Consider the following 25552-nt stretch of genomic DNA (forward strand, 5'->3'; position numbering starts at 1 on the left):
GTTGCTTCAGCTATTACTTGTAAGCTAGCTCCATCATATTTTAAGTTCACAGTCCCCCCCCCCCCCTTTAGTTTTGCTATTGCTTGTAAATATCTCTCTACTGTAATTTTGCTTTGTATACTTTTAATCTCTAGTTCATGCTATTACTATTTATTTGTTCGTTTGTTTATTTGTAGTTCTTTCTGTTTTGTGTGATTTCAAAAGCATAAGGATTATGCCAATTATGGGCCTTGTTTTATACTCAGAATTCATTTCTAATTTTATCTAGCAGTAGGTGATGAGGAGGAGACTGGAAGATTTTATCATTTCTTTATTTTTTTCTAAATATTCTACATAGTTATGCTCATGAGCTCTAGGCCTCGCCAAGGACTATTGTTCCTTCTTAACTTAACTACTCGGTCCCACCAATCCATGAGGGATTCATGAATTATAGGGGTTGGGATTTCATTGTTTGAGGTAGATCATATTTGCTTTACTTCCACAGGGTAAAGGAAAAGATGGTTAATGTCATCCTCCTCGTCACACAAAGGACAACTTGAATGAGCTCCCATTCCCCAATTTTTTTCAATCTAGAAAGCCGAGTAAATAAAGTATTGGATTTTTTGGGGGCAGCTCGATTTCCAGTCCCAGATAAACTTTAGCCTTGCCACCGAATCATCTTGAATCGAGGAGGCCTCCGCTTGCAGGCTGAATTAATTGTACAAGTCCCTTTATTATTTGGTTTCTATATCACGATGTAGAGGTGGATTCGAGCTGAGCCGAGCCGAATAGTATGAGGTTTGAGTTTGGCTCGAGACTGTTCTACAAAGTTTGAGCTTGAGTTCGAGTTTGGTTCAAGTCAAAACCTTGAGATCAAGCTCGGCTTGAGTAAAAAATTCATAATCTCGAGCTTAGCTCGGCTCAAGCTCGATTTTGAAAAAAAAATATTTTATAAAAATAAAAAAAATATATAAATATTTTTTATTTGATATTTTAAAAAATAAGAATTATAATAATTAATAATTATATTATTTTTATTATATATTATTTTCTATAATTGTATATATATATATATATATATTCGAGCCGTCTCGCAAACCTCACGAGCCGAGCTCTAATAGGCTTGAGATCGAGCTCGATTGAAATCGAGCCGAGCTGAGCTTTTCACGAACTGAGCTCAAGCAGCTCGTGAAAAGCTCGGCTCGTTGCCACCCCTATCACGATGTCATCCTCATCACTACTTGGGATAGGAATCACCCTTATTTTTCCCATAGACTCGGATAGAATTTTTCCAAAAATTTGTCCTTATCCAACGATTTTGTATTACTAATAAACTAGCGGAGAGCCCCTACAATAGAAAATAAATAGTTTTATTCAAGGGTTGTAACTTGTAAGATTGAAAGTCATTGCAAAAAGAAAAATAAACTATTCTTTTAAATAAAAGAAAAATAAATAATTTTCATTAAAATAAAAATTTAAAATTCTTAAAAAATAAAAACATATACAACCTTTCTTTGCTAACACCAGGCCCTATCACTCTATCAGGTCCCACATAACCCCTCTATTTGACACAAGGCCCTAAATAACCCTCCCTCCCTCTCTCTCTCCCCACCCCTCCCCTTTCATTTTGTTCCACATGTTGTCCAACCAAAACGAAGATAGTCTTAGTTGAATACATTAGCTATTTAGTAGGCTATGTAACTAATAATAACGCTCCATTATAACAATAAAATAGATGAGACCCACAACCTAAAATTAAATAAATAAAGTAATTAAATAGTCTTAGTTGAATACATTAGCTATTTAGTAGGCTATGTAACTAATAATAACGCTCCATTATAGCAATAAAATACATGAGACCCACAACCTAAAATTAAATAAATAAAGTAATTAATTTTATGTGATTGAATTATGTTAAATTGATTTAGATAATTGAATTATGTCAAATAAATTAAATTCATTTAATGTATTTTTTAAATATTTTGTTAATTAATTTTAGATTTAGTAATTGTTTTTAAACTCATTAAATACATTAATTTAATCTAAGTAATTAAATTAATTATATTAAAAAACTTAATTATATCAAGTGGTTGTTAGGAGACGGGACATATCTTTCAACTATTTGAAATTAAAGCTCATTGGTTCAATAGTTTCAACAAAAACGGTTCTTGTTAGATTTGTATAGTCTACTCTATAACACATGAGCAAGAAGAAATTTAACAAAGATAGAGGTGGGTCGAGAAAACTATCCTTTTAGGTAAGGTAATGATTCACATAGGACCCATCTCATATGTTAATATCCTATGTGTTTTTTTTTTTTTTTTAAATATTGGGTAGGTTCGGCTGATCATTGTATCTTTCTAGTTTTTATTTGTCATTTTAAATCACTCACTCTCTCTCTCTCTCTCTCTTTCTCTCCCCATTATGACATTGACTACCGCATAAGTGCATAACCCCTTTCTTTCTCTCTCTAATGACATTGGGCTCCACCGGGTCCCACACAATCCTCTCTCTCTAACACTAGGCCCCATCAAGTTCCACACAATCCCTCTCTTTAACACCTGGCCCCATCAGGTCCCACACAACCCCTATCTCTTCAACATCAGGCCTCATAAGTCCCACACAACTCCCTTTTCTCTCTCCCCTAACACCAAGCCCCACCAAGTCCCACACGACCCCTTTCTTTCTCTCTTGGCACTAGGCTCCAACGATTCATTGTGTCCCACATACCCTCCATGGCTCGCTTCCTCTTTATCTCTTTCTATCCCCTCTCCATTTTGATCCATGTGTAATATAAATTAATTAATTGATCCAAGTAAACTTGATTAAATTAAATATATTTTAACAAAGATAAAAAATAGAAAATAATGAAAAGATATCAAAGTCAAGCTACTAGTAATATTAGAAAGAATATTAAAAAATATAAATTAAATAATTGATTTAAGTCCACTTTGATTAAATTAAAAATATTTTAACAATGACAAAAATAGAAAAATAAAAAAATCACATCTTCTATTGTTCACATTAAACAATAATAAAAACCATAAAAAATATTTTAAGGATGTTAGTATAATATTAAAAATAAAGGAAATAATAAAAAAGTATAAGAACAAAATAATAAAGTTGTAAAATTAATAGAATCACATCTTCCTCTTTGCTGAAATGACTTGTGTTGAAGATTTTTTTTGGCTATGACCTGTGCTGAAGTTTTTTTAACCACCACTTATGATAAAGTTAAGTGAAATTAATTAATATAATTAACTTGTTGTAATTTAAGGTTTAAATTATATTGACATAATTGATAAAAGAGAAAAAAAGACTTAAATCATAACACAAAAATTAAAGCAATCATAGTAAAAAATAAAAAACAAATTCCACGCATATAAATGAAATAAAATTATAAAATATGTACACAAAAAATAGAGCAAAAACCCATTGGTTGATGGGTTTTTACACCTCGCATGGTTAAAGACCTATTTAAATTAAAAAGCAAAAAATCATTGGTCGACGGGATTAGTTGATGGGTTTTTACACAAAAATTAAAGCAAAAACCATTGGTTGATGGGATTAGTTAATAGGCTTTTACACCTCACATGGTTAAAGACCTGTCACCCAATGGTTAAAGACCTGTCTAAATTAAAGCAAAAAACCATTAGTCAATGGGATTAGTTGATGGGTTTTTACCCCTCATATGGTTAAAGACATGTCGCCCAATGGCCAAGTATATCAATATAAACGCATAACAATCGGCCCTACAAGTCTACAACCTTTTACTAGGTTATATGTATAGATTCATTGATCATTTGGTTATACTCTTCATGGTCAGTATTTAAGTCATTCGTAAAGGGGAATTGCCAACCCATATTCACTCCTAGAAATATAATCGATTTGCCTTTTTTTAGGGGTGTTCACAGTTCAGTTAATCGAACCTTGGGGTATGTTTTATAACCAAATTGATAGTATCGGTTTTTGGAAAACCAGTAACTGAAATTTATTGGTTAATCATCGGTTTGGTTGATCGATTTTTCAGTTTTTGAATTTTTACAATATATATTATAAATATATAATAAAAAATTATAAATATATATAAAATACTATATTTTAAATAATAAATAATATATCATATATTATAAATATATATATATATAATGCACATTTAATAATTTATAATATATAAAAAAATAAATACAAAATATACATAATATACATAAATATATATAAAAATATATGTATACCGGTCGGTTTGGTCAACCGCTGGTTTTTTATATTGATTAACCGAAACTGAACCGATACCTTCAGTTTTTTAAAAACACTGAATTGAAAACCGAACCAACCAATTCAGTTAACCTATTTTTCGATTCAGTTTGAATCAATTTTTTTGGTCAATTCGATTTTTCGGTTTTTTTTTCTCACCCCTACCATTTTCTAATATCCATCATATTCCTTTTTTTAGGGCATCCTATTCTTTACTTTACGTAATAATAGCGCTTTTACAGGACCTGAGTACTCGCACAACAAATGTTCTTTCCTTCTGTAATCCCTTTATATCCATCCTATATTCCTATCGTAACAAACCCAATAGCTCTCTCCACCATTCAATAAACTTCCTTTCTTATTTGTGTGCATAATGCAAACACAAAAATATCCAGTTCACAAAAGTACAGATTGGGGTTGGGTTTTTATGTACAAATGTGCCAATCTCGTTTTGGTAGGCAGACTGGCAGAGTGCAGTGGCTGAAAACATCTCCAAGTCGGCTTTAGTTATAATCTATCATTGTTGTATTATGTTTTAGATCTGATTCTTTTTTTTTTTTTTCAAATACGTTTTTCGTATCTGCTCATAAATCAAAATAGATCCATAGCAAATTAGAGCATGGCAGATCCGTTCACACATGAGATGTTGAATTGGTGAATGCTATGGAGTGCAAATTTATTGCTAGAAAACGTCGATGAATGCTATGGAGGGAGGAAGTGAAAGTGCATTAGTCAAAAAGTAGACACAAATGGAAGGGTAAGGGTGTCAATGAACCGGTTTTGGGTTGGACTTCAAACAAATCAAAATCCATTTGGACGGATTGAACGGACCAATATGACATATTGGATTGGACCTGGTCCGTCCATAATGAATTTATACCGGATTGAGCCAATATCTAGTCCATTGATAGAAGATAAGAATATGGGTGCCAATGGACCAGGTTTGAGTTGAAACCAATCTAAATTGACGTGAATTTGAACAGATTGAACAGTCTCTGGACCAGTCCGAAATGATCCAAAATATTCATTAGACTGGATTGAACCAGGTCTATTTGTAATAGACTCACACTAGACTAAACCGGATTGGACCAAATGCAGTCCAATTGACACCCCTATGGAAGGGTGTGGGAAGGAAACCAATTAATGGTGGAAGAGAGTAGTGTAGCCATCAGGCCCACCAAAACTTTGTTATGAAGCAAATCCCTTGAACTTGAACTTTTCCATTCTAGCACCTTGCCCTTACCATTAGCATTCCATCAATCAACTTCGGAAATATCCCTTTAGGCTGAGTTTGGAAGGAGTATAAATGCAAATATGTAGAGTGCAAGACCTTATATTTTGTATGTATTTATATTTACATATTTTTTGGTTCATGAATGTAAATACAGTTCACATTTTAAACCGTTTTTACATTCATCTTATTTGTTTGAAATCGGTGCAAAGTGTGGATCCAACATTAAATACTTCAACTATCTTATGTTACAATGCCTTAACTTTGGTCAAGAAGTTAGTTATCAAAAGAATACAAAATTTTATCCAAAAAACAAGTACAGTAATGCTCTCTTCTCAGAGTACAAAATTAAGTGTCATAAAATACATTTTTGCTCTAATAATCATTACCTTTTTACGTATCAAACAAACGTGAACCGAGGTACATTCTAAAACCCAAAACTACCATTATATTATTTTATGAGGTGATTTTACTGATTCTTTTTAATCATAATTCTCACATGTTTCTCTCACCATTCTTTCTAACAAAACTCATCCTAAGAATGCCTTGAGAAAGATTCATGCTTTAGAATGTTTATTTTCATCATCCTCATACTTGGGTATTGTTTGTTCGTAAAATATTGAATGTGCAATTTACTAATGTTACTTTTACTATAGTACCCGTCAATTGTATCAAGGGACAAAGTGATGAAATCTAAAACATTGATTAAATGTTTGTCAAATCCAGATTTAATCATCACTAGACCTCTTCATGGATCAAACCAGGCCGGGGTTGATTCTTCACTAACAAAAAATGTTCAGGCCTGAGTCTGAACCCTCTCCAATTATCAGATCTTAAGCCTAAGCCCGAGCCTGATCCTTATATAAAGCCTGAAGCCTAGTATGCACATAAAATGCCCTATTTATGGTATAATTTAATAAATTAACATTGTATTAAATTGGTAATAATTTAATTCATTAATAAACCAATTCATATTTTCAGAATAATAAATTAGCATTTGATAATAATTTAATAAATTGATATATATTGTACATATTTATTATGTATAATTAACGTATGCTTTTATTATATATAATAGTATTGGGTTGGATTCGGGCTTAGTTGAACTTATTTGAAAAAGCCCAAGCCTGACCTAAAAAATAATTGAACCTGCTATTTAAAATGCAAGCCTAAGCCATTAAAATGCAAGCCTAAACCATAGGCCTGAAATTTTGTCTAAATTCAAAAAATAAACTAGCCCATGAGCAGTTATAGTCCTGGTAGAGCGCAACCTTACTTACAGCAGGAACATTTCAATACTTGGGAAGATGTTTTCAATGCACGTTTGCAAATGGTGTGAATTTACAAATAAAACTAAGTTCAAGGGGGCAAAGTGCTACTATCCTCTAAATACGGGTTGCCTATATGTAATTTGTCTTTTATTGACGGGTGGTAAAATAAGCAGCAGGATTCCAACCGGAAGACCCGATCCCGATGGATTCTCCCCTGGATCGTGTCATCTAAAATCTGAAACCAACAATCAAGAGCCATTCTTGATCTTGGACGGTGCGCATTATTCCTATCTCAACAGATACGGTGCACGTAATCGTGATCATCACCCATGTTTTAAAAATCAGACGATTGTTATTTCTGTAGTATTGGAGTTCGGATCAGCTATTAATACACGCTCCCAACAAAACTCCAATCAACCATTGCACCGTACATTGAGAACATCTCCCGATTAATGATACCTTCACACATCTTCTGCGTGGTATTATGCAGGAGAGATGTTTCCGATTCACGGGGTAATGTGTATTGTGGGTAGGCGTGGGCAGGAGATCCGTAGTCCCACTGCATCCGGTGTAACTTGTAAGTTTACAAATAGACCTCTTTCTCGCGGGTATCGTCAATCTAGAACCTCTCGAGACTACTCTCCCACCGGAAACCTAGACAGAGGAAGAAGAGGCAGCGAGCGTGCGAAACCCGAACATCAAAACCGGCAAAATTCTCTGCCTCCAATGTTGGAGCTTTCCCGCCAAATTCATCGAAACTCAGAACAGACCGTACGGAAGTCATGACCGCTCCTCGGACATCCTCCTCCTCCTCCTTCTCGTCGTCACTGAATCGTTCCCTTGTAATTGCCATATTTTCGGTCATCCTCCTCTACTTTCGACATTCGCTTCAACCTTACATTGATCGAACGGTGAGCTCCCAGGCAACAGAGGAAACCCTAACCCTCATCCAAGCGAAAGCAAGATCCGGCGAGAGCGTCAGAATCAAAGAAGAAGCTGCAAGATCCGACGAGAACGTTCGAGTCGAAGAAGAAACTCCTAGGAGGAATTACATTGTGAGGTTTCTTGAATACAAAAGAGCTGAAGAGCATAGGAATTACCTCGAAGAGAATATCCAATTGAGAGGGTGGAGATGGATCGAGAGAAGGAATCCGGCTGCCGCGTTCCCGACCGATTTCGGCCTCGTGTCTATCGAGGACTCTGTTCGAGAAGCTGTGGTCAAGGAATTTGGGAAATTGAGTCTCGTGAAGGATGTTTCGGTTGATTTTAGCTATACTCGGAGCTTGTCTGCGAAGAAGTTGGACGGAACTGGAGCTTTTGTGGATGGGAAGAAGCGTCCGGGAAAGATATTTACTTGTATGTCATTCGGCGAGGGAGAAAATTATACGGCTCTCAGTAATTCTGCAATAAGCTGGAAGCGCAATCTCATGATGCAGGTTAAGTTCTTAGATGGGTGAATATTACCAGTATCAATATGATTTTTCTCTATCATTATCTCCGCCTCTTTATTCTGGCGATCTTTTGGAAAATTAAATTGGAATGGAGGTTTTATGTTGCATTCTTACATGGTTCATGACTTTGTCGCAGAGATCCCAGGTTACATCATTGTTTGGAGCAGAGACACTCTGGACAAAAGGTTATACGGGTGCTAAAGTCAAAATGGCGATATTTGATACTGGGATTCGAGCAAACCACCCACATTTTCGTAACATAAAGGTGTGCCTATTCTTTTGACATTTTACCACTGTGACTTATTGTGCTGTCTGTTATCCTGGTTATTCCTGTTATACTTTTTAAACATTCTTTTGCTGGACTTATGAAACCATTTCTTGTTGGGCTATCATGTTTCCAATCATGTCCTTGCTTTGGCATTGTAACTTAGTTCTATTATACTTTCGAAATGAACCTGCAGTTAAAATTCATTGTAATTGGGACTTTGGGAGCATGTTTACAGGAAAGAACCAACTGGACAAATGAAGATACTCTTAACGACAACCTTGGACATGGGACATTTGTTGCGGGAGTTATTGCTGGTGAAGATGCAGAATGCCTAGGATTTGCACCTGACACAGAGATTTATGCTTTCCGTGTGTTTACTGATGCCCAGGTAACGCACATTGTTCTTTCAGAAATAATTTGAATAATCTTAATGAGTTGGTGCTTTCTCCTTTATTATTCATGGAGGGATATCTATTTGAATCTCATCAAACTTTCATCCTAGGTTAGAGTCTCACTAGCAACAACTCACATTGATTTTGCACCATGAGGAGTATGGCTACTTAAGCTGCTTATCAAAATATAAAGACGTGTTGCCATTGGCATTGGAGAGTTATTCTTGAACTCAATCTCTTATTAAATAGTGAAGAGCCTTTATGGCTCTTTTTTAAAGTAACATTAACTTAAGAAAGAACTTAATGGAGAAAAAAACAAAAAGGAAAATCCCAACTTCCTTAGCACTATAACTGGGACCATTATGAACACCAGGTGCTGGTAAACTAAGGAGCTGCTGCTGGGCTGAGTTGGGTAATGCCGAAATCAGTTAAGGAGTTGCTGTGCTGCTGGAATGTTCAAGGTCTGACCGTCTCAAGAAGAAAGGAAAGATTGTGTGGAAAGCTATTCCTGCTGCTGTCCTTTGGTCCATCTGGGCTGAAAGAAACAATAGGATTTTCTGTAGCAAAGTGAAGAACTCAGAGGGTGTTATTCACTTTGCTGTTTGCAAACTAATTTCTTGGGTCTCTGTGAATGCTGGGTTCAAGAATCTGAATGTATCTAAGTTGTTAAGAACACACTCCATTTGGAGTCCGTAATCTGTAATCTGATCAGCTTTCCCGGCCAAGCCTAGTGTGGCTTGGGAGCTGATGTAATATTTGTGTGATGTTTTTAATAAAGCTTTACCTTTCAATATATATATATATATATATATTAACAGTGCTGATCTACTAAACTGCAGTAACTTAGTGATTTAACTATATCACACAAGTAGGCGCAGTGGTCAGCTTTTAATGCCTGACCGTGGCCTTCATTTAGCAAAGCAGGCCACAACCATTCTATTTCCCTTTACTGGGGATTCTTGAGAAACTATTATTTCCCAAGCTAATGCTGATATTTTGTCATTAGTTCCATTGAACCAGGGTTAGGCAGATAATTGGTTGGGTAGTAGGACATATGAGATTTGCTGCATTTCTTACCTAAACAACTGTAGATGATTTGCTTATGGTGACTGTGTTGTATTCATTTTTGTATAGATGTTGTTTGTATACCAGATCTTCTTTTATTATTTTGAGTTTTAGATATTATAGTCTTTTGTCAAGATTATGAGAAGTTCTTGTTCAGTTTATTGCAGGTATCTTACACGTCATGGTTCCTTGATGCGTTCAACTATGCTATTGCAACCAATATGGATGTACTGAATTTGAGTATAGGTGGGCCTGATTATTTGGATCTTCCATTTGTTGAAAAGGTAATTCCCTCCAGCTGATGTATCTTAAATGTCAATGGATGTATGTGTGAATAAGTTAACATTCATTATAACTAGATATAACACGTATATACTAAAAGAATTGGTACTATGCTCCGCCCTTTTGAGAAAAAAAGAAAACATTATTAAAAAACATGAAAGAAAAAATCTCAAATGTTAAATGTGGCTTGGAAAATAGTCATTATTTACCCTGAAATCTGAACTGATGACATTAAACACTTGCATGTATTTTAAGTTGTTTTCCAGGTCTGGGAACTGACAGCAAATAATATTATTATGGTTTCGGCTATTGGCAACGATGGACCACTGTATGGGACCCTAAACAACCCAGCAGATCAAAGTGATGTTATTGGTGTTGGTGGCATTGATTATAATGATCATATAGCTTCATTTTCCTCACGTGGCATGAGTACTTGGGAGATTCCTCATGGGTAAGGAATCTTCTTTTTCTTTTACGTGTTTCCTTTTCCCTTCTCTCACAATTATCTTAGTTAGATTTATTACTACTTTTCAATGGTTTTGGTTGGTAAATGTTTAGATTCTTGGACTATGAGCATATTCCTTTTTATTTAAACTGCATTCAATCAATAATTTCCAGTATGTCTTGCTCTCTCTGTAACAGCATTTCTTGTTCTCTTGAATCATAAGATAAATATTCATTGAAGATCAAAATCATCCATATTTTTCTCTGTATTTCAATTGAAGTCTATATTTTTCAGCCATTGCATCTTCTCATTGTCCATGTCTACCAATCCAAGAACCCATACACATCCTTTATCCTGCAAGAATATTGGCCTCTTTTTTGGAAAAACTTGCTTAAGCAATAGTATATGAAACATGTACAATGAAGGTAAAGGTATAATTACCAAAAAAAGGCAATAAAGGTGTAAGTTTGTATGTAATGTTTCCATGTTTTAGAGACCATTGGAGTCTTCCCTTCTTCAACATCCATTATTTAAGTGAATCTTTCCAAATTTCTTTTGGATGATTAACTCCTAATCTGAATCTGATTTTTGTTATTTAATGCCATTACACCTTACATGATTTATTGGTGTTGTTACTCATCTGTCTATTTCTTTTCTTGGTATTCCCTGCATCAATGCTTCCCTTTTTTTCCGGCTCTGACAGACGGTTTTAACCATGTTTAACTTTTGGTAACAGATATGGTCGCGTGAAACCAGACATTGTTGCATATGGCCGGGATATCATGGGATCCAAGATAAGCACAGGTTGTAAAAGCCTTTCAGGCACCAGTGTGGCAAGTCCAGTGGTTGCTGGTGTGGTCTGCCTGCTTGTTAGTGTCATCCCCGAGAGCAGCCGAAAAGACATTCTAAATCCAGCAAGCATGAAACAAGCACTGGTGGAGGGTGCAGCAAAGCTTTCTGGTCCAAATATGTATGAGCAAGGTGCAGGTAGAGTTGACCTGTGAGTTTTCTAACTTATGAAGACATCTCCTTTCATTGTTCATTTTCTTTCTTGAAAATGAAGTCCTTAACTGATTCTCTTAATATTTGTCAGCTTGGAGTCGTATGAAATCCTGATAAACTATCAACCTCGGGCAAGCATCTTCCCTAGTGTTCTTGACTATACAGACTGTCCTTACTCCTGGCCCTTTTGCCGCCAGCCACTCTATGCAGGTGCCATGCCTGTAATCTTCAATGCCACCATTTTGAATGGAATGGGTGTAATTGGCTATGTAGAAGCCCCGCCCTCATGGCATCCTTCAGATGAAGTGGGCAATCTGCTAAATATTCACTTTACCTACTCAGAAGTCATCTGGCCTTGGACCGGTTATCTGGCACTCCACATGCAAATCAGGGAAGAAGGTGCTCAGTTTTCAGGAATAATTGAAGGCAATGTTACTGTTACTGTATACAGTCCACCACCTCACGGAGAAAAAAACCCAAGGCGAACTACTTGTGTGCTTCAGTTGAAGCTAAAAGTGGTCCCAACTCCTCCAAGATCAAATAGGATTCTATGGGATCAGTTTCACAGCATCAAATACCCACCTGGTTATATCCCAAGAGATTCTTTGGATGTTCGTAATGACATTCTTGACTGGCATGGAGACCACCTGCACACAAACTTCCACATTATGTTCAACATGCTGAGAGATGCTGGGTATTACGTGGAGACACTTGGCTCGCCCCTCACATGCTTTGATGCCCAGCAGTATGGGACACTTATGATGGTGGACCTTGAGGATGAATACTTTGAAGAAGAAGTGGAGAAGCTGAGGGATGATGTTATCAATAATGGTTTAGGACTGGCTGTGTTTGCTGAGTGGTACAATGTTGACACAATGGTGAAAATGAGATTTTTTGATGATAACACACGAAGCTGGTGGACTCCAGTTACTGGGGGTGCAAATATCCCAGCATTGAATGATCTTTTGGAACCATTTGGCATTGCTTTTGGAGATAAGATTCTGAATGGTGACTTTTCTATCAATGGCGAGCAGAGCCGCTATGCATCTGGAACAGATATAGTGAAATTTCCTGCAGGTGGTTACGTTCACAGTTTCCCCTTCTTGGATAGTTCAGAGAGTGGTGCCACTCAGAACATATTACAGGCTTCTGGCATGACAAAGGTGAATAGATATATTTTGTTCGGTTAATCTTCTTATTAATTTTAAATTCTAAAAGATTATTCTCTCTGATGAATGAAATGGCCCTTTAAGAGCAAAAACTGAATATCACCACTTAAGTAAAGCAGTTGGAAGATTTTGATGATGCACTAAAATTTCGCTCTGAAACATTTGCCATCAAGTTAATGGTTCTATCTGCCCAACAGCATATGGTAAATTTGTTTGTTTTCCCTAGTTGGGTTTCAAGCCCTGTTTGTTTTTTGGAAAGCTATTTACCTGGGTAAGTGTTATCTGGGAAATACTTACCCAGGTAAGTGAACTTACCTGTGTTCGTTTGTTTCTCAGGTAAATTATACAATGACTCTTTTATCCATACAAACTCACTGTTAGAATGGGCAAAGTTTTCCCGACATGTTTTGTCAACCTTTCCCCCAGGTGGGAAAGTTATTTACCCACCTGGGAGATGGGTATACCTATTTTTCCATGTGCCCTACATGAACGTGAAAACAAACATGGGAAAAGCGGTCAATGGGAACCACAACCCCATTGCCCGACTTTCCTCCCCTTCAGAATCCAAAAAACGAAAGGGGCCTCAATCCTATGACATCTCTACTATGTATCTACTGATGTATACATGTTATTAGGACCAATGGTGGCTTGAATTCTAAATTTCCAATTTGTAATTTGAGAACCCCTGTAATGCATCTGGAGTTGTTTCTGCATCTCTATCAAGCAAAAAAAAAGTGGCATCTGCATTTCTTTTCCAATATTTTTCTTGGGTTATACAAGACAAATCTCTAATATCTATCAGTAAATGCAGGCAGATTCCTCCATTTTGGGACTTGTGGACATGGGCAGGGGTCGTATTGCAGTTTATGGTGATTCTAACTGTCTGGACAGTAGTCACATGGTGACCAACTGCTATTGGCTCCTGAGAAAAATATTGGATTTCACTAGCATGAATATCAAAGATCCTGTGCTTTTCTCAGATTTAGCCAGAAAGGGTGTTCCACTGTATGAGGATGATAAGCAATTACCATCTCGCAGAACTGATGTCAACTTCTCTACTTATTCTGCTGTTAAAGGCAAAGAATTAATCTGCAGGAGTGACTCCAGATTTGAAGTATGGGGAACAAAGGGCTATGGTTTACAGGTAAGTGGGAGGAACAGAAGATTGCCTGGATATCCTACCATGAATTTAGGGGGAGGTTTGAATTCAACCATGAGCTTCACTTCAGACCAGACCAAATTGCATGGGAAGAAGGATGAACACTCTTCTGCCAGCACTGTTGGAAACCTATATGGCAAAGGGATAGATTTCTTGGGTTTGCTCAGCAGAGAGGAGGTATGGAGTTCGAAATGTGGTCACAAGCATATTTTTTTTTTTTACTGTTGTCAACAATTTCTATAGGTTATTTAGCCTGCCTTGGGTTCATGCAATGCTACATGTGGCTGAAATTTTATCCTTTTGTCTGGTATGTGTTGCAGCCTGACACTCCACTGATAGCTGCAAGTCAATGGATGGTACCAGCTATTGTCGCTATTTCTGGTGAGTAGACTACTAAAACGCCTACAAATTTCTGGAATCTTATGCTTGATGTACTAATTTCAGGCCAACTGTTTTTTAGGTCTCCTGTTGCTTCTGAGCTTTTGGCGAATTCGCCAAAAGCGAAGGCGAAGGAGGAAAGGATCAAGCTCCGTCTCTGGACGTTCCATTAATGTTTAATTCCAATCTTATTGTGGGATAGAATGGTTAGATGGTATTGGCTAGTTCTTTCACCATTCAACCTAGAGGTTTCTGCGGCAGCTCTGCCCAAGAAATTGATTTTGTACTGCTATAGCCCTGTAGCTCATCTTTTTGAGTTGTGATGCAATGGCATAGATTTTTCTCGAAGTAACGAAGTCATCAATCCTGATCCCACCTGCAACAGAAAAGTGAACTGCCAATCAGAAGCTAACAAAAAAGAACTTTTCACCAAATTCCTGGAGGACGCCAACGCCATTATTTCTGCTGCCTTGCAATTCTAAAAGCATGCAGGTTTCACCATGTATCGCCAGAAGCTCCAACAGAACAGGAAAACAATCACCGCTCCTGATTAAAAAGGGAAGCAGAAAATAGCCACCCAACAGGGATTTACATGTATACCATCCTTGCTAATTGAGCTATTATCATCTTAATTCTTCATTGCATTATAAATACGAGAATTTTTTCCTTTTATAATAGCACAGCTTTTGCTCTCTCTCTCTCTCTCTCTCTCTCTCTCTCTCCAATCCCAGGTTTTTGCCACAGCCATTCACGGGCTGGGCTTTGGGCCTGAATTTACACTTTGTCGGGCACAGGTTTCGGGCTGGGCCATACAAATTTTGGCAAGGGCCAAGCCCGAGCCTGGCCCATGAACAGGTCTGCTAGACTACCAGCAGGCTGAGACGCTAAGCTGATGATACTTTTGTTCCCTTTTATCAACGGGCCTTGGTCTTTGAGGTTACGGATATATGGCATATTATTAAATTCTCTTTAATATCATTACTCAGTTTTCTGGTATAAAAATCACAAGATTTTAACCTTGATATGTATGTTGAAAGACGACAAATTCACCGCTACCGACTACACTACACTCTAATTAGTTGCCATAGTTAGTTACATGGATATTTTAGTTTTTCCAACGTTTTTCAACATTTACCAATTGTGTCATGGTTTACACTTCATGTAAATCATTAAACTATGTATTATTTGACTTTTTTATTTTCATTGAAAACTTGTACCTAGTGTTATTGATATAATCTTTAGAAATTATTTGAGTTTTTCTATGCTGCACCGGTGGCTGAAGTGCTTGTGGTCTCAGAAAATTATCTATGATCAGTTGTTAATATGTTAGTTCATTTTGATCGCTTGTGACGTATGTAAATAGACAATGTAAAGGGAGTAGGGATATATATTTTGGTAGCCCTCAAGGTCAGGGTAATATGTGTTCAGAACCTGTCTTAATTTCCACAAAAAAAAAAGGAAAAAACTGTCTGAATAAAATTAGCTTTTCTTTTTAAAAAATGTACTCAATGTGTGCTATGATTAGAGGTGTACGGCACGGCCTGCAGGTTGTTACGGGCTGTGCTGCCCTCCCCGGTGAAAAATTTGGGGATCGTGCCGTGCTGGCCCGTGGGCCAAGTCTTAGGCCAGGTTGGGCCGTGCATTGGGCCAAAGCTATTTATTTAAAAAAAATTGACAAAAAACTTAAAATTTTAATTTTATATGAATTTTGTGTATGCAATTTCTTATATATACAATAATTAAATAAATTAGTATAATAAAATTAAAAAAAATTATTTATTTTATTAATATATTATATATTATATATTATTATATAATTATAATTTATATAATATTATATAAATATACATAATATATATAAATAATATATGTGGGCTGTGCCGCGAGCCGTGCTGGGCCGGACTGCGGATTGGGCCGTGCCGTGCCAGCTCATGAACCTAAAACCCCAGGCCCAATACAACCCACATGATCATACCAAGTCTAACACGGCCTGCAAACCATCGTACCAAGCCGGTCCAAGTACGTACTGGGCCGCGGCCCGAGTTACACCTCTAGCTACGATGCGTAAAGTCATCATTTCAACCACCACCTTTGCATTTTTCTGATACTTGTGATGATGGGCAATCATTCTATTGTTCCCCACGATATGTAAGCTCAACAGCCTAAATGACTCGTTGACTAGTTCAAACCTGTTGCCGATTGTATAAGCCCATGCACATTTTTTCTCTTTCTTTTCTAGGTAAATGGTTGAACAACATTACAACAGTGAACAGGGGGGGGGGGGGGCAGCCCCAAGGTTCAAAATATCGATAGCATATCGGCCTGTATTCTCGTCCACCCTTTTTTTATATGAAATTGGTTTAGAGGGGTCGGTTTAAAGATGGTCTATCCCCTGAACCAGGTCACACCCAAGGTTTAAAGTATTGGAAACCTAACGTGTATCAGAAAGATATTTTTAAGAGACATATCAGGATACACTTTGGATACGTATGGATATGGATGAAAAATCAAGAGATGCATAAATATGGTAAAAAATTTAAATAAATCTTAAAAAATATATTACTAACTATATTTATAAATTTTATATGATTGTAAATAAGTCATTTAAATGTAAAAAATCATAATTTAATGGTTTATATAAAGTGTGACATATTGAGACACAATTAGTAACCATTGAAAAAATGATGGAATAACTAAAATGTAAAAACAAAACAAAAATAAATAAAATAAAACGTGAATGTCAATTTACAAAAACCAATATAATTAATCTTAATATTTATTAGCATATAAATTTTAATAATTAATTCTAGCATTTATCAATAAAAACCTGTCACTCATTAAGAAAAGTGAAAATTTACTTAAAATTAAAAATACATATAATCATAGCAAGCAGATATGTGTGGCTCATAAGCGAACTTGTGGTTGTTAAAACTTAAAATCAAGTGCCCAAGGTTTGAATCTTGCTATAGCTAAAATTTGAGTTTTTTACACTAACAAAATGAAATTAATGATAGGGGATCATTTATGAAAGGAATGAGAGAATTTGAATTAGGCGCTAAACTTCAAATTTAAATTTAAATTTGCCTTGGAGTAATTGGCTAATTAATGAAAGAGAAATTAGACTTAAATAAACGACATTAATGAGAGATTCGATACTAAATATGGATTAACGAATAACGATACAGATCCAAACTATATCAGACCGTTTCGGGCCCATATCGACCAATACAGATCCAAAACAGCCCGTTATGTATGAAAAGAAACGAAATGAAACGAATGATTTATACATGTTCCACATATCGAGTTCTTGTCGGAACGATACGTATCGGCCGATACAGACCGATACGTTGTGATATTTTAAACCTTGGTCACACCCCGATATGACTCCTGTAAGGGTGTATCATTAAACCCCTGATATGATATGATATGCCCGATATGGGGCATATCGTATTGAAGTTTTGAACCTTGGGCAACCCTTCCCAAAACCCTAACCCCAACCCCTCCAAGGCTCCAGCCTTGGTGAAGTCTGGACAAGGTTTTTTTTTTTTTTAATAAAAATAGTAATAGAAACAATACAGCAAGCTAATTGGCACCTTCTTACTGAAAATAAAAATCATAACAATATTTTCTCATTTTTAGAAAAAAAAACGTTTTGGTTCATAACAATATTTTCTCATTCTACCTATTTTTTATTCTTGTCTATTTTAGAATTTCATCTTGAATAAGAATAAGAAATAATGAAACATCCCAACAGGGTTATTCTCACAGGAACACCGGTTAAGCATTTACATTGCATGGGGCACGTGGTGAAAATAGAGATAAAAGAGCAAAATATAAAATTATTCATTTAAGTTTTATGACCTGCACAAGTATCCGCTTTCTGCTAAATTTTGGTAGCTGGATGTGGACTTGGTTGGTAGTATAGTAAGTCTGATAAACCAAGGTGCTCGTAGGCTCCTAGCGTGATTGCACTGCCAGTCTGCCTATATTAAATCCTTCATCAGAGCCTCTGATGATTAACCGGCCAACAGAAGGAGATCCTGCTCGTGAGACCTGTCGACGTGAAGATAGCTTATACTCTCTTCTTTTCTTTTCTTCTTTTTTTTTTTTTTTTCTTTTTTGTTTTCCTTTAATTTAAAAATAACGGAAGAGATTGAAGTCGGGAGTCGGGACATGTACCTTCACATACAAGGGCAAAAAATAAAATGCACAACACATTACGGACTAGTTTAGGCGCCAAATAGAAGTCTTAAATCTTATTACAACAAATTGGATTTCCAGTGAAAGGCATAAACGTTCATGTGCGCGAGTTTAAAGAGAAAGGGACATGAAATGGATACACACCAGATAACACTTGCTTTCCTCTCTTTTCAGTTTTCTAACACTTTGTATTATACAATATCTAGAAGTATAGAACCTTTTGACACCTTCCCTGAATTATTACTGCCTAATGAATGGGGAAGGAAGAAGCAGTAGCTCTTCCATCCCGAAACAAACCCTCCTTACCCTATCGCTATTTGCCTAGCATTCGCAGCTAGATGATCTTTGCTGGTTTCCACCCGCCACATCAATTGTGTCAGGAAGATATCTTCATCAATCAACAAACAAATGTCAGTAATAGCTCCTAGAACAGCTAGAGAGACCAAAAAGAAAATGGGTTAAGTAATAAGAAATGATTTAAGCGCTACTAAATTTAACAATAATATGATACAGGATAGAACGAAATGGCCAAACAGGATTCATGTAGCAGACCCCATATAGTTGGTACTAAGGCTTAAGATGATGATATTTGGGAGGAGGGGGAGGGTTCAAGTGAACTTCAGCAAGAAGGAAATAACTTCAAAATTCATAAACCAAGAATATTTCAGTAATACTCACATTTCTTCTTCAGGTTCATTCTTCAGAGCATTCTTTGCTATACATTGAAAGGCAGCTTCGACATTAATACCTTCTTTTGCAGAAGTCTCAAAGTAGGGAATGTTCCCTTTGGAGGCACACCATGCCTTTGCCTTCTTCTCAGATACCTGAAATAGTAGAATAAATTAGTACATAACTCACGACTAAAAAGAGAGAAGTAGCATGAATAACTGCAGAAAAAATAATCAGGAATTTATGATGAATTAACTCGGATATATTTTGGGTTCAAGGACAAGCAAGCTTACCACTCGACTGTTTCCACCATCAACATCTATCTTGTTCCCCAACACAACAAATGGAAAGTTCTCAGGGTCTGACGGGCTGGCCTGCATTATCATGAGGAATATCTATTCAGTCCTGAGTTCCCTGAAACCCATAGTCCTCTATTTGTAAATGAGTTCCAACAGTAATTACCTGGATCAGAAATTCTTCCCGCCAATTGTTAAGGTTGTCAAATGACTTCATCACATTCACGTCATACACAAGAACACAGCAGTCTGCACCACGATAGAAAGCCACACCCAGGCTTTGGAACCTCTCCTGCCCTGCTGTGTCCCATATCTATATGAACAATCCCAACAGGCATCAAAACTAAAGAAGGAAAGTGGGCTCAACAGAAAAATATCATGATAGATTTTCCCCCACTTAATTCCCCTTCCAAACCCCATCCAAAACACCAACAGCAATAGTCCTAAGGTTGTGTTTGGTCTGAAAGAAAATAAGAGGGAAACAGAGACTTAAGGGATTTTTTTTGACAAGTGATAAGTGGAATTTCATTATATTAGGAAGAAACTATCAATGGATACAACATGGAAATTCCAAGACGCACGAGCTGCAGCCTCCAAAAGAAAACAAAATTACAATTGAGCCCAAAATAAGTTGTCCCTAAACACCCCTTGCCTAGCTAGATAATCTGCCAGCCCATTAGCTGATCTCCTCTCCCACTTAACTCTCACTGTTATGTTTGAGGTTAACCACTTAAATCTTCTTTATCAACCCCTAAAGGGACCAAGCTACAGTCTCCGGCTCCTTCAGCCACCCAGTTACCAGTTTAGAATCACCTTCTATCAGTAGGTTCCCAAAGTTCAGTTCTCTAGCAAGCTGTGCTCCTTGTAAAACTGCTTGAACCTCTGTATTAACCGCAACCCCAAATTTGGGCTGTGTTTGAAAGCGGTGTAAATGTACTTTTACACTGGTTGGTTTAAAAGTGTTAAATGCGAACTGGTATTATTGAAGTAAACTTTTACATCATTTTTATCGAAGTTACATTTTCAGTATTTAATTACACTCCATCCAAACTGCTACAAAACTGTTACACCACAAACAAATGCAGCCTTAAGGTAAAGTTCTTAAGAATGAAAAGGTTTCCTCAAGAACATTTCCTCAACTTTCTAATTCCCTCTTACTTGGTGTTTTCATTGTCATTTCAAAGTTGTCAAACAATTGGACCAAAATTTATAATTCTGGAACCTGCTTTCCATAATATCATGGTTCATGACTACATGTGGCAAATTCCTTCATGGCAGCAATATTACAAAGTGCAACCACTGATATCTAATGGTTAGTCTAGAAAAGGGTTAAGATACACCATAGATATTTTCAAGTTTTAAACAAAAAAAATTATTGAGGCTTGATGTTTACAAGTTAAATAAGAAAGTCATTTCTTTTTTTCTCAAAAAGTCCTTGTTGGAAGATTTCGGTAATTATGTACTATATTATGTGCTATTTTAGGTAGTTGAGAGATTTGTGAGCTGTACAAATATTTTTAGAAATCAGTTGTATTTTTTCCTTTATTTAGGGAGATTTGTTACCTAGTTTGTATCCTAGAGAGAGCTATAAATTTTGATGTAGAGAAGCATAAAAAATCATCCCATTCTTATTATCTTTCTGTCTCTTCTTTAGTCCTCTTGAGGCTTACTGTTTACAAGTTATCTCCCTTTGTTCCATGTCCTTTTCCCTAAATATCCCAAGTTCCCAACAATATAGCACCAGTTCATCACTTATCACCTCACACTTGTTTTCTTTGTAGAGCAAGTTGTGAAACTATAGCCAACGTATTAATCTCCTGCCCTTTCGTATCCAGCATTTAGTGGTTTTTCTATTCTCTGTTTGGCTGCAGGTGGACTCTTGCAAGGGCAGTGGCCAATCTTTTCACCTCAACTTTCTTTTCCCCATCAAGGAAGAGAGGGGAAATCCAGACCTTGGGAAGAAAGGAATTCCAGCATATTAAAGGAAAAAAAAGTAAAGAAGCCTTAAGAGATTAACTTGGATGAAAACTATACACTTCAGTGGCAAGAATTTGGCAACCTCCAAGCTACAACAAACATCAAGCTAAATTTTTTATGGGTATAGTTTGGGAAACTGCAGAAACTCAGGAGCTTAGGGAGGGGGATTAGAGATTAGGAAGCAGCCATCTTGACTTTGTATTCAGGAGCTGTAGGCTATGGTGATTCAATTTAAGCTGAATTAATGCCAGTGCTACAAGGCTTGAGATTAGCTAAACCTCTTTGGTATAGAGGTATAATGGTAGAAGGAGACTCTTACACATCTGTGGGTTCTGGGTTGGTTAAGAAAGAATAGAATAGGGTCACAGAAATACAGGTACATTGTGAGGGAAATAGAGAAGCTTGCAGCGGAGCTGAGAACAGTTTTCGGTTTATAATTTGGTTCCAAGATCTGCCAATGGATTGGCAGAAGATATCAATTGGAAAGCCAAGAGCATTGGGCTTATTGGACCCAACCAACCCTGGATTACCAAGAGAGAAGATATCAATTTTCAATTCCATTTCATTTTTATTTGGATGGCATTGCTCCATGTAAGAAAATTTTTAGGTCTCTTAAACTCCACTAAATGGCCTCCCTCCTTCCCAACCTTTCAGTGTATGTTGGGGAAAAACAACCAGGGATACATGTTGCGGTAACAAAGCTTTAAGGAACTCTCCCAATTCAACCCAAGTCCCTTTCATATGACAAAATCAAGGAAAAACTAGCAAAGAAAGGGGTGAATAGAGATTCTGGCAGCTTTGCAAGGTGCACAAAGAGCTAAGGAGTTGAACGATAGTAAACTGATAAAGGAAGGAGACTCCAAACTGGTGGTGGGTTGGTTGAAGGAGGACGAGAATGGACTCTGGGCATACAGTAATGAAAAGAAAAAATTCAAGTGGATGACACAGGACATTGAAGTGGATGTGTTTCGGGTCGAAAGAAGTTACAATTCCTTTGCTAATGGGTTAGCTTAAAAAGGAGTGAATAGGGTGTCTTTGTAGTTTGTTCTGGGCTCAATTGTAAAATCTTTTCTGGTTTATTTTCTGTGTTTGTTGGGAGAGTTAAGAGAGCTTACCTCTCCCCTTTGTACCTTTCTTCCTTATTAATGAAATCAGAATTTATCATAATCTCAATACTACAAAAAAGGAGAATCAGTTTATTAAATTTATAATAAAACATAATGTATTATAACTTTAATATTTAAAAAATCAGAATAAATGTATTTCTATTTACTAGTGTGAAATAAATATATTAGAATTTATAATAAATCAGAATTAAAAATAAGAAAAGAAAATATCAGATAACGTTGTAAAAACATCAAAATGCATAATAAATCAGTAAATTGTCATTTACTAATTTGTTATTGATCTTAGTTTCTTAGCTTTATATAATGGTTGGGAATAAGATAATATTCTAGAAATATGTATTCATGCTTCTTTTATCATTTTATAAAATATCTTTGCATATTTCCACATATTTCATAATATTTCCACAATGCCTCTAATTTTTACAATATTTCCCCTCGACATTTTCGACACATGTCCTATATTTTGGTAAGCGACATTTCCATCGACATTGACATTTTAAACCTTGCTCTAAAGTGGAGTTTTTTATTTGGGTGACAGTTGGAGATAAGTGCTTGACAAAGACTATGTTGATTCAAAAAGGGGTGGTGCTTCCAGACGCCTCGTGTGTTCTATGTGGTAAGGGAGAAGAGACTTCCAGTCACCTGTTTCTTCACTGCGACTTCTCTTCAAGAATCTGGAGTCACTTGTTAAGGCCATTCACCTTTCTTTTTGCATGCCTAATTCTATCAAGTCTCTTCTTGAGAGTTGGAAAGTTGAAGGTCTAAGCAAAAAAGGTAGGATAGTGTGGAATGTAATTCCTTTGGCAGTCTTGTGTAAGGGTGTCAATGGACCGGTTTTGGATTGGACCCTGTCCAATCCAAAATCAATTTGAATGGACCAACAAGACATATTGGATTGGACCAATCTGGTCCAAAATATTTATTAGATTGGATTGGACCTGGTCCGTCCATAACAAATTTATATTGGATTGGGTTGTATTAAGCCAATATCTGGTCCATTGATATAAGATAAGAATATATGTGTCAATGGGCCGGGTTTGGGTCGAAACTAATCTAAATCAAAATGAATTTGAACAGATTGGACGGTCCAGACATTGAATTGGACCGGTCCAAATTGGTCCAAAACATTCATTGGATTGGATTGGACCTGGTCCATTCATAATGGACTCACATTGGACTCGATCGGATTGGACCAAATCCAGTCCAATTGACACCCCTAGTCCTGTGGTCCATTTGGAGGGAGAGAAATAGGAGGATCTTTGATCAAAAGCAGATCTGAGTAGAGAAGGTGATTAATTCAGTTGTAGATGAGTTGAGAGGGTGGCTGAGCTCAAATACGCTGTTCAAAAGAGATGTTTCTAGTGCTGGTGTAGTGCTTAATTTTTTGAGGTTTCCTAAGGTGTTTCTCTTGCACAGCCTTTGTGCACTGAACCCTTCCTATATCTTTCGTTGTGTTTTCCTTAATAAAATCTTACTTTACCTCTTCAAAAAAAAAAAAATGTTTGGGTGATTCAGAAATAAAGGAGCTTACCCCCTACTTAATGACTCGTTCACAAAAAGACAGAGCTATAAGGCATTTACTTTAGCTAATTCAACTGTTATCAAACAGAGCTACATATATCAGCATCTTACACATGGAGACGGACCAAATAATGAATCTGGAAATATCCTAACCTATTGTTTACATTAGTAGTTCATGTTTTCTCTTAAAATCCCTCTTAAATCTATTAACAAAAAAAGACCAGAAATTCACCTTAGCATTCAGGAGGTAATTAATACCAATAAGCAAGAAACAAGTTGAAGCCCATAAAACATTTATTACGGATTTCCAGTAGTAATCAAGGTCAAACTAAACAAATAAATGCCAATTCAAATTATATATAGAAAAATAAAAACATGGTTTAAGATCGTTACTCACCTGTAATGTGAACAATCTATCTTCAAATTGGACTTCTTTAGTCAGAAAATCAGCTCCAATTGTTGCCTTGTACTGGTTACTGAACTTACGGTTCACATATCTAAACAGAATTTAAGGATGCACAACCACCATCCATACTGAGGTATAAATGCAATCATTAAGAGAAAACAACTATTATTTGCAGAGATGGAAAGATAGGGACAGGGGGGGAGAGAGCAAGATCAAAGCCTTCAAGGATACTGATTCATTAGAGATGTCTTCCCGACCCTATCAAGATTAAGCAGACGCAATGAATAAAAGAAAAAAAAAATAACGGAATAGGAAGATCTACTGTCCACATAGTCGAATTATATAAATGAAACCAAGAAGATAACAAAAGATAGTCAAGGTTCATCAATTAGAAAGTTTCAGAAACCAAGAATTCGAACGGTTTCCGATGAAACGAATCCTTTTAGGAATTATAAGAAAGCTCACCCGCTGTCACCGAGGATTATGACCTTGAGAAGCATCCGCCTTCTAGACGCCATGGTTTCAAAGCTCCGAATTCTCTGTAAAAGATCAAATTTTGCAGGGCTTTGTCCTCTGAAAGAAAATCAAACCCTAGTAGTTTTCGAAGTCGCCCGAGAGATCTCTCAGAAGTCTAAATTTTAGCGGAGAAAAATAGTTCTTCATCCAACCAAGAATTACACGATAATCATTTTAGAGACAGCGAGGAACTGCGATGACATTGATATACCAAAATTACCACTGGAGTTGGCTTTAAATTACTATTGACACCAAAGGCGAACATCTTAGAGCCCGGCTTCAGTCAGTGCAAGATCTTAAGAAGATCTCGAGCTCTTCTTTCTTAAGACCTATCTATCACCCGACGTACGTGATAAGGGCTATAGTCCTGTACTAAAGTGTCGTTTTTTATGCTGTTGATGTCACCAGTCCATCCTCCTAGGGTGGATCCCAAGTTGATTATCATATTTGCTAGCACCAGAGATTAGATCGAAACATCTGAAAGTAGTGGGGCC

At 36.6% G+C, this 25552-nt stretch overlaps 2 protein-coding genes across 2 annotated transcripts; one reads left to right on the forward strand and one right to left on the reverse strand.

Moving 5' to 3' along the window:
* The first annotated feature begins 7246 nt into the window (after positions 1-7246).
* On the forward strand, positions 7247-15040 carry LOC104595191 (subtilisin-like protease SBT6.1). Its single transcript, XM_010255809.3, has 10 exons — positions 7247-8171; positions 8323-8451; positions 8690-8842; positions 10079-10195; positions 10460-10644; positions 11375-11638; positions 11732-12803; positions 13621-14145; positions 14289-14349; positions 14429-15040. Exons 1-10 carry the CDS (start codon positions 7518-7520, stop codon positions 14524-14526), a joined length of 3258 nt encoding a protein of 1085 aa, XP_010254111.1. The 5' UTR covers positions 7247-7517; the 3' UTR covers positions 14527-15040.
* Positions 15041-18574: 3534 nt separating this feature from the next.
* LOC104595192 (ras-related protein Rab7-like) lies at positions 18575-25407 on the reverse strand. Its single transcript, XM_010255810.3, has 7 exons — positions 25008-25407; positions 24774-24800; positions 24534-24633; positions 19678-19824; positions 19509-19589; positions 19225-19370; positions 18575-18934 (listed from the first exon to the last, which is right to left on the reverse strand). The coding sequence occupies exons 1-7, from the start codon at positions 25058-25060 to the stop codon at positions 18868-18870; spliced, it is 621 nt and encodes a 206-aa protein (XP_010254112.1). The 5' UTR covers positions 25061-25407; the 3' UTR covers positions 18575-18867.
* Positions 25408-25552: the final 145 nt, after the last annotated feature.

Source organism: Nelumbo nucifera, chromosome 2 (genome assembly GCF_055504915.1).
Source record: "Nelumbo nucifera cultivar China Antique chromosome 2, China Antique-T2T, whole genome shotgun sequence".
NCBI lineage: Eukaryota > Viridiplantae > Streptophyta > Magnoliopsida > Proteales > Nelumbonaceae > Nelumbo > Nelumbo nucifera.

Coding starts and splice junctions, on each gene's coding strand:
- LOC104595191 (XM_010255809.3), top strand. CDS start 7,518: ATGACCGCTCCTCGGACATCCTCCTCCTCCTCCTTCTCGTCGTCACTG. Junction 8,452..8,689: donor CACATTTTCGTAACATAAAG/GTGTGCCTATTC, acceptor GCATGTTTACAG/GAAAGAACCAACTGGACAAA. Junction 8,843..10,078: donor GTGTGTTTACTGATGCCCAG/GTAACGCACATT, acceptor AGTTTATTGCAG/GTATCTTACACGTCATGGTT.
- LOC104595192 (XM_010255810.3), bottom strand. CDS start 25,060: ATGGCGTCTAGAAGGCGGATGCTTCTCAAGGTCATAATCCTCGGTGAC. Junction 24,801..25,007: donor ATAATCCTCGGTGACAGCGG/GTGAGCTTTCTT, acceptor TAATCTTGATAG/GGTCGGGAAGACATCTCTAA. Junction 24,634..24,773: donor AAGACATCTCTAATGAATCA/GTATCCTTGAAG, acceptor AATTCTGTTTAG/ATATGTGAACCGTAAGTTCA.